Raw genomic sequence first — 14,785 nt, 5'->3', positions numbered from 1 at the left:
TGCAACTGATAAACTGTACATACTTTCCAAATAACTTCTTTAGGAACTGGGGATTTCTCTGGTCCTGGCGTTCGGTCACTAAACTGCTTTCTTTATTTTAGAAACGGAAAAGACTTTTCTTACATAACCAACAAGGAAACAAAGGCTTTTGGTATCATAACATCTGGATGAATCCGTGTGTCTGTTTTCTCTAATAATTCTAAACCAAATTATGGATTTTCATGAAAAACGCTAAAAACACCATGCCATTAGATGCCACACCGCCTCCGGCCTTACATGAGAACTCCTTAAGGTAAGTTACAAACTAGCGACACTTAATTCAACGACCTAAAATTCTGTGTGGCAATAAATCTTCGATGACAGAAAACTTTAACATCGAAACGGATTGGAAACAGAAGCGGAGATAAGTTTATTTTGACTGCTGAAAAATAAAGTTCCTTTCCCCACATAGCCAAATGCATTTCGCTTCGGTAGTATACACAGTGAGGCAAACGTTAAACACTTTAACTTCTTACTAACGTGTTTTGACTTGACTGTTCTTGTTGAAAAGGTCCCAGTTCGAAAACAAAGCTCTACTTCTCACTCATCTCGTTCTGACACGTGACTTCTAATCCTATCTATAAACCAAGTTCTTGAAACCATTTTAAACCAATAAAGGTGAACAAATAACTGTAGAGAACGCGAGTAATATTATCTTAATACATTTAATGAAGCTTCTTCAACTGTGCAGGTCGTAGAACATTAATGGTAGAACTGTGGTACTATTAAAATGGATCTTAGAGAAATTCGGTGTGACTGGATTCATCTTTCTCTTTGCAGAGACCAATGGGGAGTCCCAGAGAACACGATAATGAATTTTCGGAACAAACAAAAGGCAGGGAATTTCTTGACTGGAGGAGTGACCGTTAATTACTTGAGAAGAACCTTGCTCCATAAAGTCAGTTATATTAGGTACTGTCAGTACATATCCTAAAATATCGGTGTTTTAAACTGAGTGTAATTTCCTAAAGATGCGTCGGGTGGATATACAGGTAGGACTCGGTTTACGCCGCTTTAATTTTGCACCTCTCATAGATCACGATTGGAGGGGGTGATGAGTCATGACTCTGCCCGACTTCCTAGACAAATGTGGTACCGACATTGTAATAAAACTATAACACTAAATGATAAACTACGGCCTAAAATTTAAATAGTTAAACAAAAAAATGGAATATAAAATGCGACGAGAAAAAGCAAATTACATTAATTGAGGAATTGATACAGTTCTACAGCCATATTATAACTTCTTATCAGAAAAGAAGAAAATCAAACAGACATCTATTCTATCGTTTTTAAAGCAGTAAATTTTCTTTCTTTTTCTTAAACATTATACAATTTTCAATACGTAAATTTCATAAAATCAGACATTTTTCAAGTATTTTGTGTTGATTACTGAAAATCTTGGAACGGGACCTAATGTATTTACATATGTTCCAATTACATTCTTGCTTCCATTTACGCCGCTTCGTTTTACGCCGGAAATCCCGGCGTAAAACGAGTTATACCTGTAATCTATTACTAGAACGCCTAAGTTTTTAATTCGGAAGTCGAATTAAAATAACAGAAATCACAATAAAAACTTATCCTGGCATTACTGTTGTACTGCTAAGGAGTCTTGATTGGCCTTAAATGGAGGATCCTTTTACTCTACAGAAGTACAAAAACACGTTTACACATTTTTATTGTTTTTTTACACGTCCTTGGTTTCTGGTTGCTGACGTATCGAAAATATTGTATTCTCTTTACCAAACATGCAAAGAGTGTTCTCAAAATTGTCCTTATGCAGCAAGTTCGTCCATGCGTGAGAACAAAATACAAGCAGAAACAGGGGTGATAAGTTTTGTATAGCCAAAAATATTCATAAAGTTTCTTCCTCATCTCCACCTTATTTCAGAGGTTCCCAAAGTGTGGGGCACGCCCCCCTTGGGGGGCGCGAATGGTTCTCTGGGGGGGCGTGTTGTTTGTATGAAAAACTCTTTTTAACGAAATATGGAGAAATATTTTTAATATCCTTGAGGCAGTTCTACGATGAACCTGGAAAACGATCTTAGAGCGGCCATTTAAAAACTCCAACCTCAGTATGATAAATTATGTTCACAGAAGCAACCACATCCATCCCACTAATCCAGGTATGAAGCGTATATTTTATTATAGTTTTTTAAATAAAATGCATTGACTAATATATACTAAATTATAAAATAAATGTGTACCTAAAGCTAAATTTTATGTGAAATCTGTTTGCTTGCACTTGTTCTGGAAGGGGGGCACAAGGTATAAAAGTTTTGGAACCTCAGCCTTATTTTATACTGCTTCTCTTTTTAATTTAATTCCACTCCTTTGTCGCCATGGATACAGGTAATGACGTCATCGCATATACAAAGGAAGAGACGACGCAGGATGACACTTTTGAATAAAGAAACCGGAGTATTAACCACTCTACTATTGAGTCGCTCTTCCTTTATCAACCTTCCCTCGATTTCTTCTGTCACGCTAATCTCATCTCAAATCTCCTTTAACTTTTGTCGTGTTCGTATCGCATTGTTCTCTTCCCGCAGATTTTCGTCATTTTAATCTTTGTAATCTCGCGGCCTTCTCCAGTAAGATGAAATAAGTAAAGTAAGAACAAATTAAGAGAAAGATAAACCTACATAAAGAGCACTAAATCAAAAAGTGAAAAGAGAAAATTTCAGATAATATAAACAGACATTAAAATTATTATTATTATGAAGACAGAAAAATCTACAAATATACCTATAAATCAATAACTGCATTGCATCGAAATATATAATAGTTTTAAAATGATAAAAACGACGATATAAACCTGAAGATGATGTCATAAAACATCGAAACATGTCGTGCAATTACTAATAAGCGCCATAATAAATGTAACATCATACTACGATAAAAGCGCCATAATATAACATAATATAACTTATTGTAATATTTTATACTACAGATGTTATAGTGTTATATAAATTTTAACAACAACATTTTAAATACGTTTGTGTATAGACTGAGATAATAAATATATATTTGATTTCTTTCTCAGCTTGCAGGGTACGCTCATGGCCTCCTCAAACTCTGAGTGCCCTTAAATTTATGTTTAAGCTGTGTTACCTTGGAGTAAGCTGAGCAGACATATCGGAGCATCTCTTCAATGTAAAACGAAAGATTTTAGGATACGTGCCAAGGAGCAAACTGTACACTATAGATCCTCCGTTTCACACCAAGCCTAACAGATAAAAATGCAACATGCAAGTGAACGCACAATTTGCCCAGAGCTAAAATTAATACCCACTCCTGTACACATTCAACGTTCGAATTTGTACTTATTGTTCTATTCCCCATGTCCTTCTATTGTTCCTCATCCTAGTAACTTCATCTTCACTTTCTTGCCATCTTCTCTTCTTATAATTATTCGTTTTCTTTTTTGTTTCTTCCTCCTCCTTCTTCCGTATCCCCTTTTTCATTCTTACATTTATTATTATTATCATCCCATCTCTTCACCACTTTATGTGGTATGTACTTCCATGTACCCGAGACAGACCTTGTCCCTAAGGTACATAGGGCAGCAGCTATTTCCGGGATACATTTTGTTTTTAATATGTATTACATGTATTATATTATTTTATTTTATGAAGGCGTCTTTCGGATGATGTTTGAAGTTACCAAAATGGCGGTCTTCTGCAGTTCCCTGATGTCGTGTTCGCCTGGGATGTTGGCCAAATATTTTCTGAGCCATCTGGAGACAGTTCCTGTCGCTCCTATAACTATTGAAATTATTTTTGCTTGAACTTTCCACATTTCTGTATTTCTATGAGAAGGTCCTTGTATTTCAATATCTTCTCTGCTTCCTTCTTAATAACATTCCTGTCAGTCGGTATTGCTGTGTCAATTAAGAGGCAAGTTCCGTTTTAGTTTCTGATTATTATGTCTGGTTTATTATTTGTGACGGTTCTATCTGTTCTGACTTGTTGGTTCCACATTATTATTATTATTATTATTATTATTAGTCTCTTTAGTCTCATTTCTCTTCTCCTTCTGTCATATACAGTGGATTCCGGTTAATTGGGACACATCGGGACTAGAACACTTTGGCCTAATTAAGTGGCTGCCCCAATTATGCGAAGTTCCACGTAAAGAGTTAAAAAGGTTTAAAACAAAAAACAAACTCCCGTTTAATGAGATAATTTACTGAGCAACAAAAATACTGTAAATGAATTCTGGAACAAATGGTACAGATCAGAGAAAAATATTTACGCTAAAAACAATTTCAATTTAACGTATGTATCGAACACGCACGTAACACAGTTAAAGATGTTGGAGGAATTTATCGAGTGTGCCCTGCCGTGTTCTCTTGATTGTCTGCAACTGAACACGATCAGAGCAGGTACCTAGTGCAGATACAGGACTGCCTCCATTGCCTTCCTGCATGATGTAGCGTCGTAATCCAGCAACAAATTTCCTGGCATCCTAGTTAGTCACTCGCTCAAGTTCAGGTGTGTCGTCCACATCACTTTCCTGGTCTTCTGATGTCTTTTGCTGTTTTTGCTGCAATTTGTTCAACAATTGCATCTTCATAATCTTCATTTTCATTGTAACATTGAAGACTATTGTCGATGCATGCAAACTCTTCGTAGCTTCACTTCCAAAATGGAGTCATTTTCACTATCGATCTTATCTGGCATCTCCAAGCCTGAATGCTTAAAACCACATTGAGAAAAGCAGTTCTGAATGGTGTTGCTGCTTAATGTTCGCAAACAGAATCCTTACACTGTCTGAACACCCACGTGTTCTTTACTGAGTGAATCAGCGATGACTCACTGACTCCTCCACGCCACGCGCCACAACGCGCCATCTAGCACTCACTCTCCATATTAAACGGCTTGGTGTCCCAAATAAGAGAAGCAAATTCCGGTTATTTTCTAGATTTGTTTTTGTTTTTTAAGGTTTGTCCCAAATAAACAACTGCCCCTACTAACAGGAATTTACTGTATTGGGTAATTCTACGTGGCCTATTCAGTCACAAAATTAACTGTCAGCACTGAATCATTTGAGAACAGGCATGAGTCCTTGGACTAGGGTTTCAGAGCATCACAAACAACACAAAATAAGACGGAGAAACAGTAATGTCCTAGCGGATTCGAAATCGCTACCACAGCGTGGACGTCATAAACCAAACTACCTCCGGGACAGGCAGTCCTCCTCTGTGACATAAACCGCTGTTGACTGATTAATTCCTAGTTTATTTCGCGACGCCTTTCAACTGCATTGTAAAGCAAACAACTTCATACGACACATTTACTTTTGTGTTTAGTAAAGACCAAGTGCGCTTTCATTTCATCAGCCTTACTAACAATCTACCGCAGACACTATTTGTGAACACATAATTGTACTACATAAACATAAATGAGTTGTCTTCCATTTCCTTAAACGCAAACGTCAACGAAAAATGTTTCAAACCGAAGTTTCAGATTTTATGAGATTCTTATATTGGACCAGCAAGGGCCAAGATTAAATTCCTGGACAACCTTAATCTAAATCAGGCGGACACACAGGCAGACAAGAACTCCCATCCACTTCGTGTATAGAATGGACAAAAAATGTTCTTGTTTGAAAACTAGCATAGGAATTATTCTGATGAGAAAACAGTCAATGTAGGTTATATGCGGATAACAACGTGGTACGTATAGTTCCTGTCAGAAAAGAGCCCTGAAATCTGAACAGTATTACACCTCCGTTGTTCTACTAAAAACGGCGCAAGGTATCAAGTGGGAGAACAAGAAGAAACACGCGGTCTGTTTAAACTGACAAGTAAATGACAAGCTTCATATTTTACACATCCGCCCGTCTGTCTTGTCAGTCAACGGACTAAGACAAAAGAGGAAGGCAGGAAAATTACCACTCTTAATTCCATTCATTATTCATCACTTTAAGAAAGGATTTAATGTAAATTTATCTTCATGAATAACTCGGTGGGTGAAGCTAGGGAAAATTTCCTCTGGGAATGGCATACAACGGACTTTTTGCGGTGAGGGCAAATTGGCATCTAAATTCATAATGTTTCCCCTACTAAGGTACACATACATTGTAAAGAGTCTGTGGGGTTAATTTGTAAAGGGGAGTCAGTTTAGCACACAACTGGCAATATCACAATACTTTTTAAGTTTTTCCACATCACGGTACGCTAAAACTTAGGCCCAGTTCAACATTTCTTGGCACACCATAAATTTTTAAATTGCCATAAATTTGTGTTGGTATATAAGCATAAATTTAGCTTCGTATATTTTACACTTCGTTGTACTTTCTAGGACAACCTACTTCGTTATGCTTTAATGTGTGTTACAGTTTATTGACATGTTTAAGACATTGAAAATATTTTAAGAACAAGTACGACTAAACGTCTCGGACTACTTCCATCTTCAGGGTTAAAGGTGGAGGCAATATGTTCCTCTGAAATGACGGTATCTACCAGAAATCCCACACAGCATCACTGACGTTTCTGTCGCTGTGAGAACCAAAAAATGTCATATATAAAGTATATCTCACTATGACTCACAACTTCAAAACTTTTCGATGTGATTAATGTTTGACACAATACAGACTCCGTTCATAGTCATACCTATGGTTCCATTAGCTTTGGGAAAATATTCTTGTATTACAATAAATACTCCTTCAGGCCAAGAAGTAGGCTATGCAAAGTAGCAAAGATCTTATTTGTTTAATTCGCGTGCAGTCGATCTACGTCTTTCCCAAGTTAACCGAGACGTGTGTTTCTTACTTACTGGTGCGTAGTGACGTTAAAAAACAGATGTGAGAACTGTGGAGCGGAATCCTCTGGACCGTGTGGCGCTGGGAAGCTGAGAACCAACATCACTGGCTTCCGAGAGAAGTACTGCTTAGACTGTCTCAAGAAGGCCACGGAGTCGTTAGCAATCAGATCGGGGTAGTAGTCCTGAAAAGGACAAGATCCTTGTGAACGTTCTGTGGAGACGTGGCCATGTATCGGACTTCACTGCCCATTTTCTGTATTCTGACTAGCCTTGCCAAATGTTCTATAGTAGTTTAACAATTAATCAGAGTGCGTGGACAATTGAGGAGTTTGTGAGAGCATTGACATAAGTACAAAACTCAACTATTTGAGAAATCAAAAAGGAAACTTCACAGCGTCTGAACCAGTGAACATTTATTGTATCAATGTATTTACATATGATTCGACATAGAAATAGGTTACAATTATGTAGTTAGTTTACTATTACGGAAATAATTGGCATAAGTTGCTTCATGCGGTTTTATTACAGGACAGGCGTAAAAAGGGACATAGAACAAACGCCAATAAAATCATATGGAAAAATTAAAATGATTGAAGTACTAAACTTTCAAAATCAAGAATATATACTGTCATCAGTAACGTTACACATATCAGAAAGTAGGTGCCACTAAGCATTCGATTAGGTCAGACAAACAAACAACCTTTCATAGCATCTGATGCACTCACCTTATGATAGTCGGCGCCATGTTTGATCTTCTTTCCATTCAGGTTGATTGAGTAGTTGTAATAGCGAGAGTTCATGATAAGACCTCCCCATTCCCGCCACCCGGGTGGGATGTAGCTGCCATTATACTTGTTCAAGTACTTGCCAAAATATCCTGCAATAGGTATACCTACCATTTAGAAACCACAAGCAAGCCTACTTGCCAAAATAAATCCCAACACATGGCACCTAACAAGCTCAAATGCCTGATAAATTACACACATTCTATACTATTCTCATGTAATATGTTCAAGCGTTTGCCAAACATTTTCATTCATTACTCTTGCCACGTTCAAGCACATGTTAAAATATCGTTAAACCTGACACTTAACACGTTGAAGTAAATTACTTGCCAAACAACACTCATGCATTACAATTAATTAAGATCATAATTCGTTTCTGAACATCGTTGACCAGACTGCTCATGGTGTCTAGGTGGTTTACAAGAAATATAGTTATTCCTATTATCCGTGAACTTAACATAGGATTTAAACAAAGGTTAAGCTCTATTCCAACTCAAGTCTTTCACGCTCAGTGTAAGTAAGTACAAGAGAATTGTCAGGATAGAGAGCAAATGATAAAGTTGCACAAAGAAGACTGTGATTTAAGGCTCTTACTGTTCACTGCAGCCTTTGCAAGAATATTTCGTTCTAACCTAAAATGGAGGTTAAAAGGGCAATTTCTATCGTTTTTCTTTAATAATAACTATTTAGACAACAACAATACCCACGTGCAATTTATGGTTGAATGCACGTAGAGAATAAGACATATAAATAATTTTCAGTACATTAATTGTGAATAATAAAGAGTAATTATATACACATTCTATGATCACATAACTAATTATATCGGAATGCGCGATGCATGAACATGTGGTAATTTGCCAGTTCTGATCAAATGCGATCGGAGTCCGGAAATATCGGTTAATTTTCAGAGACCCGGCTAAAAACCGAAGAGGTGGCATCACAACCCGAAACGTGATGCAGATGTTAGTAACAGAACTACAAAATAGAGTTTGCTACAAAATCAATGGGTATTCTAAGAAGTACTAGCTTCATACATAGCATGAAATTTATAAAATCGTCAGGTTCCTCAGTTATTATGGAAAGCCATTTCAACTATTCAGCAGCACAAAAAGGTCCTGTAAGAATTTAGGAAGACCAACAAATCTTGTACAGCTTTTTTTTTTGTATGTGGAAACAAAGCCAAAGCAAAGTCCGTATTCAGGAAATACAAAGGTAATAAAACGTGGGTTTTCTGCTTGAGAACTTGCTTTGAAGACCAATAAATCTTCTATTCGACAGGAAACAGTAACTCTTGCAATAAAAAAGAAACTTCTACAAGTTCTTTAATGCACCCTCTCGTTTAATTTATTATTACATGGGTTTATGCAAGTAAAAAGATGTAACTGGTAGCTATTTTCTTTGTTATATGGGTGCTCATTGTCTTGAGATGCGATTCATTTTCGGGACCTACAGCAGAGCATGTAAGGAGACTGAGGAACGATGCAAAAAAGAGCTATATTTTGTTGTTGTTGAGGACTGCGGCCACAGGAATAGTCTAAGGGCTAGCGCGCACGAGAGGTTTTTCTGCCGCACCGCATCCAAAATGAAGCATGTTGCGGCAGAAATACCGCACCAGCGCTCGCGTACTACTGAAACAGTGCCTTCCAACAGTGCGGCAGAAAAACCGCTTGTGCGCGCAGGGTCTAAGTGGCTTCAAAATAACATGAGTATGGTCATACAGATAAATAAAGTTCTGTAGACATAAGCGTGGCAAAAATGGTTCTTACAGTCAGCTTCTAAATTTCATAGGAACATATTCCTCAAAACCTTGGACTGATCTTGCGCTGATCTTCAGGTGACGTTGACCTATCCATGAACTCATATTAACATGAATACGGTCATTCACGTTCCAACAGATCGGCTGAAATATGCGCCTGAAAAACTGACAGTCGATTGAACTGCAAAGTTTCAAACGCCTCCATTCTGTAAACCCAGGCACTGATATGGTCGGGATCTTGAGATGACACATAACAGTCTGTGACCTCAAACTGACATGAGTATCGTCACTGAGATTCTTACTGATAGGCAGAAATACTAGTTTGAAAAATTACGTTCGAATAACTTTCAGAAATTTAAAAGCCTGTTTTCGGAAAATCAGCTGACTGATTTTGTCGTGACAATCACATCACGCTGACATGTGCGTGACCTCATACCGACGTGAATATGGTCACTTAGATTTCTACAGATCGGCAGAAATATGTCATTGAAAAATTGACATTCGAATGACCTTGAAAAATTAAAAGGAAAACACACGGATTGATGTTATCGTGACCATGACATGTCGCTGTCCTGTCCGTGATCTCAAGCTGACACAAGTATTGTTTCTCAGATTCCTACAGAACGGCAGAAATATAGACTTGAATATTTGAAAATTCGAATGACATTGAAAAATTTAAAAGACCTTTATCCGGCAAACTGTCAGACTAATATCGTCGTGACATTGACATGAAGCTCGCCTGTCCGTGACCTCAAACTGACATTAATATTGCCACTCAGATTCCCGTAGATCGGCAAATATATGCGTTTGAAAATATGACCTTGGAATGACATTGAAAACTTTAAAGCTCTCTATTCGGAAAACCCCAGCACTTATATTGTTGTGACACTGACATGACTTTCACTTGTCTGCGAACTCATGGGTTTTCACTAAGGTACATAAGCATTAACTGTGAGAAGAATTTGTCTTGAAATGACCTTGGATATTTTGTCTTCATTCAGCAAAATTTAGAGTTTACGTGATTCGTGTTAAAATACGACAAAGATATGAAAAGTATGTCTAAGCGTGACAAAGCGTGACTAGACTTGATGTACTGCAATAGAGTGATGAGATGTGGCCAGAAATGTCGAAACGTGACAAATATTTACAAAGCGAAAACAAGCGTGACAAAGCGTGACTAGGCGTGATCTACTGTAACGGAGTGCGGAGAACTGGCCAGAAATGTCGAAAAGTAACGAATATTCACAATGAGTGACTAAGCGTGACTAGGCGTGACGTACTTAAGGGCGTGCCGAATTGTGGCCATAAGAGTCAAAACGTCACAAAAAACTCAAAACATTATCTAACATAACAAGATCCACCAACCAAACTTAACCTTACCTAACCCAACCTAACCTAACTTAACCTAACCTAACCCAACCCACCCTAACCTAAACTGTCGCACCTTTATCTAACGTAGTGAAAAGTAGCAAAAATTAATCAGGCCGTGCGTAACATAACGTAAGCGTACCGAAACGTGACTTAGTGACCACGCGTGCCCAAGCGTGACACAGCCAGGCTTTCATTTCGTCCTTCTTTGATTAAGACGTCGGTGGTTTGTCTGTCTGAGTGTTGTGATGCGAGGCGTTATCAATGACCGGGAAGAAGACTCCAACGAACAGGTGGCATGTTGTTAACACAGCACAGTCAAAAGACAACAATTATCAGGCTTCTACACTGGTGCACTGACACAGACTGTACTGACCGACAAAAACTCCTTCCTTCATTGAGTGGTCCGCATACTCTGCACTCCCTACAAGGTCAGCGGTCATAATCGGTGGATCCAGTTCCACCGATTTTTATCACCCTTAAAAATACATGGACCTCGGCCGGGATTGAACCCGCGAGCCTTGGGTCCAGTGGCAAGCACGCTAACCACTAGTCCACCGAGGGCGACTTCCGTTATACATACAGCCCAAACAAAGACGCAGACACAGCCAACCTTCGAAACGTCGTACTACTTTTTCCAGATACAGGACAATATCGAGACGATATAATTCTCTTCTGATAAATGATCAAATTTTCAGGACATCAAAACTCATACCAACGGCAAATCACATGAGAACCAAGCTGGTTTCATATATTTCACATCGCCTAGCTTGGTGGTTGGCATTCCTTAGCTGTCATCCCTTATATAGTCCGAGCAGTGAATATGTCATCCGTCACGGTAATATCTTCCCGTTCAGCAACTGAAAGTTAAGCAGGAGACGTGGGTTACACCTTGACATGGATCTGAACTGCATTCGCTCCATAAGGGCAGTAAAGAGTAAAAAGTCATAGGCGTATTATAAGTAATTACTGTCCTTTGGTTTTAGTAGCTGGACTTCAATGCAAAGCAACGGCTTTCGGCAAAGAGCCTCATCAAATCTCAAAAGTTGTCCGGCGTTCTCACTGAATCTGGTAGCGTCGGACAATCGATTTGTCTTTGAATAAATATGATGGCATTCTGCATTGGAGGAAGAAGTAAGGTCTAGTAGAAATATAGCTTTCATTTATTTTGACCTCGACATTACACGGACGTGTCTTATCAGATTCACGCCTGGGTCACGTTACCTAGAGGAAAATGACCCAATGAATGGAAGGTTGTGTGGGGCCCAGAACCGGAGGTGACGAGAAAAATCTTTTGCCATTGCTGGGAATTGAACCGTAGTGAACCGAATGAACTACCCGTATCAACACCACTGGGACCCATCTCCACTCGGAAACGTACATCTGAATTTCGCAATTACGGTAACTACCTATGTTCCACGTAACTGGTTTAACTGGATGCCTCTGTGCGTACTTTGTGCTTCAGCTAAAGCAAACGGCAATTACATTTTTCGGTCAGGGCATTCCAATGCAGCCATTGCTGCTGGTCACTCCAGGATAATAACCGAGTGTCACTGAACCCAGTGTTTGTTTATTTATCATGCTAGGCGTATATGCATTACCTGACTCAGAGCAGAACTGCATTTCTGTGCATGTTGTCCTAGTCACAGACCTCAAAACTCTCGGTCTAGCTTGACTGTGAAAAGTTAAAACTTCCTCATCTGTGCAAGGAAATTCCTGCTTATTTGAAACACGAAGGTTTAAAAAATACTGAACACAAAAAGTTATGGAAATGATTATACTATAACACGTTTCTTAAGACGAAGTGTACTGAAATTTTCTGTACACAAAATGAAGCTTAAATGTTGCAATGTTTAACTCTACAGAGAAATACTTATTATATGCATTCACTTGTTCCTTGTGACGCTGCAGACTACCCTTAAAAATCATATTTCCAGTGTCTCATTGGTATTCTTGTTCTACCAGCGATCTGTAAATTGTCCCAATTCCAATGCACAATCCAAAAGACAATTAGAAGTAAACTAAACTTCAAAAATACAGGCCTGATGTAACATTTTACTGCATATCTACGGCAGAACTATGGAATGAAATTACAGAGAGAAAAATTATAAAATTCAAGGAAGTAAAAATGGAGACGACGTACCAGGAGGTGCAAATCTCTTCAGTCATTCCACTCCACTGCCAGGTTTGTAAAGGCGAGAAGTAAAGGACAAATCTGTGCCTGTTCCTAAACGCTACACCATGAAGACAAATAGGATGTATGGAGGTAAATCGCCATCGAAGTTAATCCCTACAGCTGACAGTGCATTGAATGAACCAACCAACCTTCACTCGCGGCGCAACGACGTAGTGGACAGACCAATTCTGTGATCGCTGTCGCCTACAGCAAACGTTACGCGATCTTGCTAATTTGTCTACGCAGTTTATGGTCACTGTAAGTTAATAAGGAAATAATTTTTAACGCTTAACAACACAGCGCATCTGCTATATCTTATTACAGCTGTGGGATGCAAAGCCATGTTTTGCCTCGTCGCAGTCTTTATAAATCGGCAACTGCTTCTTCGTTGCGTAATATTCGAACGGTAAATCAAAGAAGAATGAAAGCAAGAAATAATAAAGAGCGGTAAGAAGGAAAGAAAAATACAAAAGGAATAAAAAAATACATAAAGACAAGGCAGAAACAGAGAGTTATGTTACTTTTATTGCATCATCAGTATTCAGTTGCGCGATAAGCGTATTTCTTGTGGTATAATAAACGCGACAAAATATTAGTTGCTTTTCAAAGTTGCTCAGGATAGTGTCCAGTGGTGGGGCTTGGCTTTATACTTATTACAAACGTAGACGCGGTTTAATTTGCAAATATTTACACAGCTTATTCATTTCTGATACTGTAAACAGTGCAATGAAATTCATGTCCTCTTGCACAAACACTGTCTGAGCTGACATGAACCGTAATCGAACATGGAATTCGATGTGTGACCTTAATCACGGACAAGGTACAACTACCAGCTGGTCTATTGTGTATGCTAATTAATGGAGGCGGTCTGTGAGAGTGGGCAGTCTACTGCAGTGGTCCCCAACGCGGTGCCCGCGGGCGCCATGGCGCCCGCCAAGGCTCTTTTTGGGTGCCCGCGTTGATACGGAAAGAGGTTATACTGAATAATGAAGGCCGTTCAACCATGAACCTTATAAAATCAAAGCACAGATCTCGACTTACTGACGCCCATATTGACGAATGTTTGCGAGCAGCAACGTCATCTTACACTCCCAAATTTGAAAAATTGGCCGATGAAATGCAGCGCCAAACATCACACTAACTTCCCACTTGAGTAATAATAATTGTACTTATAAGACTACGTACGTACTTTTGATTGCATGGTTTCTTGTATCATTAAACGTCGTGTTGTTTTGTGTATTATTTGGTGTCCATATCTTATTTGTCCAGAGAAAAGAAAATTTGGCTTTGTTAATTGGTTGGTGCCCGCCACGATCTCATAAACTCTCAAATGTGCCCGTAGGCACAAAAAGGTTGGGGACCACTGGTCTATTGGATGCAGAAATCTGATGCTACTGCAAGGACAAGGGAATGCAAAAGGACGCACCATCTCTCGCTAAATAATGGCTACGTAAGAAGTAAGGACAGCAGGGCCCCGGAATTAAAAACAGCTCACCTAACAGATTAAACACAAAAGTTGTAAAATACGAGAAGTATTAATTCTAAGTCGATTCATATGACCTCGATCGCAAGAAATTTAAACAAGTCATATTTCCGGGATATTGCGTCCTATAGTCAGCACAAGCTGACTGTCGTTTCACAGATACTTAGTGCTTCCATCATCAGGGCCAGAGGTCAACTTCTACGTTACTACATGGTGAAATATGGCAGAAGGCTTATCATCTTCCATACGCCCCCCTAAGAGAACCTGAATTCTCACCGGAACAAATTTGACGTAGTGGTAAGCGATTCCACCGATTGTCGTGATATTCTCTATCTGAGATATGAGATTCTCACGGCGGTGAGAAGTCAGTACTGGTCTTCTGGGTTGTGACCGCCTAACAGC

General features: G+C 38.9%; 1 protein-coding gene across 3 annotated transcripts in view; it reads right to left on the bottom strand.

Annotated features, from left to right (window-relative positions):
* The window catches only part of Sulf1 (Extracellular sulfatase Sulf1), a 94,603-nt gene that overhangs the window by 29,937 nt on the left and 49,881 nt on the right, over window positions 1–14,785 (bottom strand). For all 3 annotated transcript variants that reach the window (XM_022068468.2, XM_022068470.2, XM_022068471.2), the window contains exons 5-6: window positions 7,538–7,689; window positions 6,825–6,994 (exon numbers count right to left, since the gene is read on the bottom strand). In XM_022068468.2, the coding sequence (XP_021924160.1) occupies window positions 6,825–6,994; window positions 7,538–7,689 (322 nt within the window). The remainder of the gene's footprint in view (window positions 1–6,824; window positions 6,995–7,537; window positions 7,690–14,785) is intronic.

Source organism: Zootermopsis nevadensis, unplaced genomic scaffold, assembly GCF_977971745.1.
Source record: "Zootermopsis nevadensis isolate Lab colony 2312 unplaced genomic scaffold, Znev_1.0 Znev_ptg000024l, whole genome shotgun sequence".
Taxonomy (NCBI): Eukaryota; Metazoa; Arthropoda; class Insecta; order Blattodea; family Termopsidae; genus Zootermopsis; species Zootermopsis nevadensis.
The sequence above is the reverse complement of the archived record's forward strand: the minus strand, read 5'-3'. Positions and strand labels throughout refer to the sequence as shown.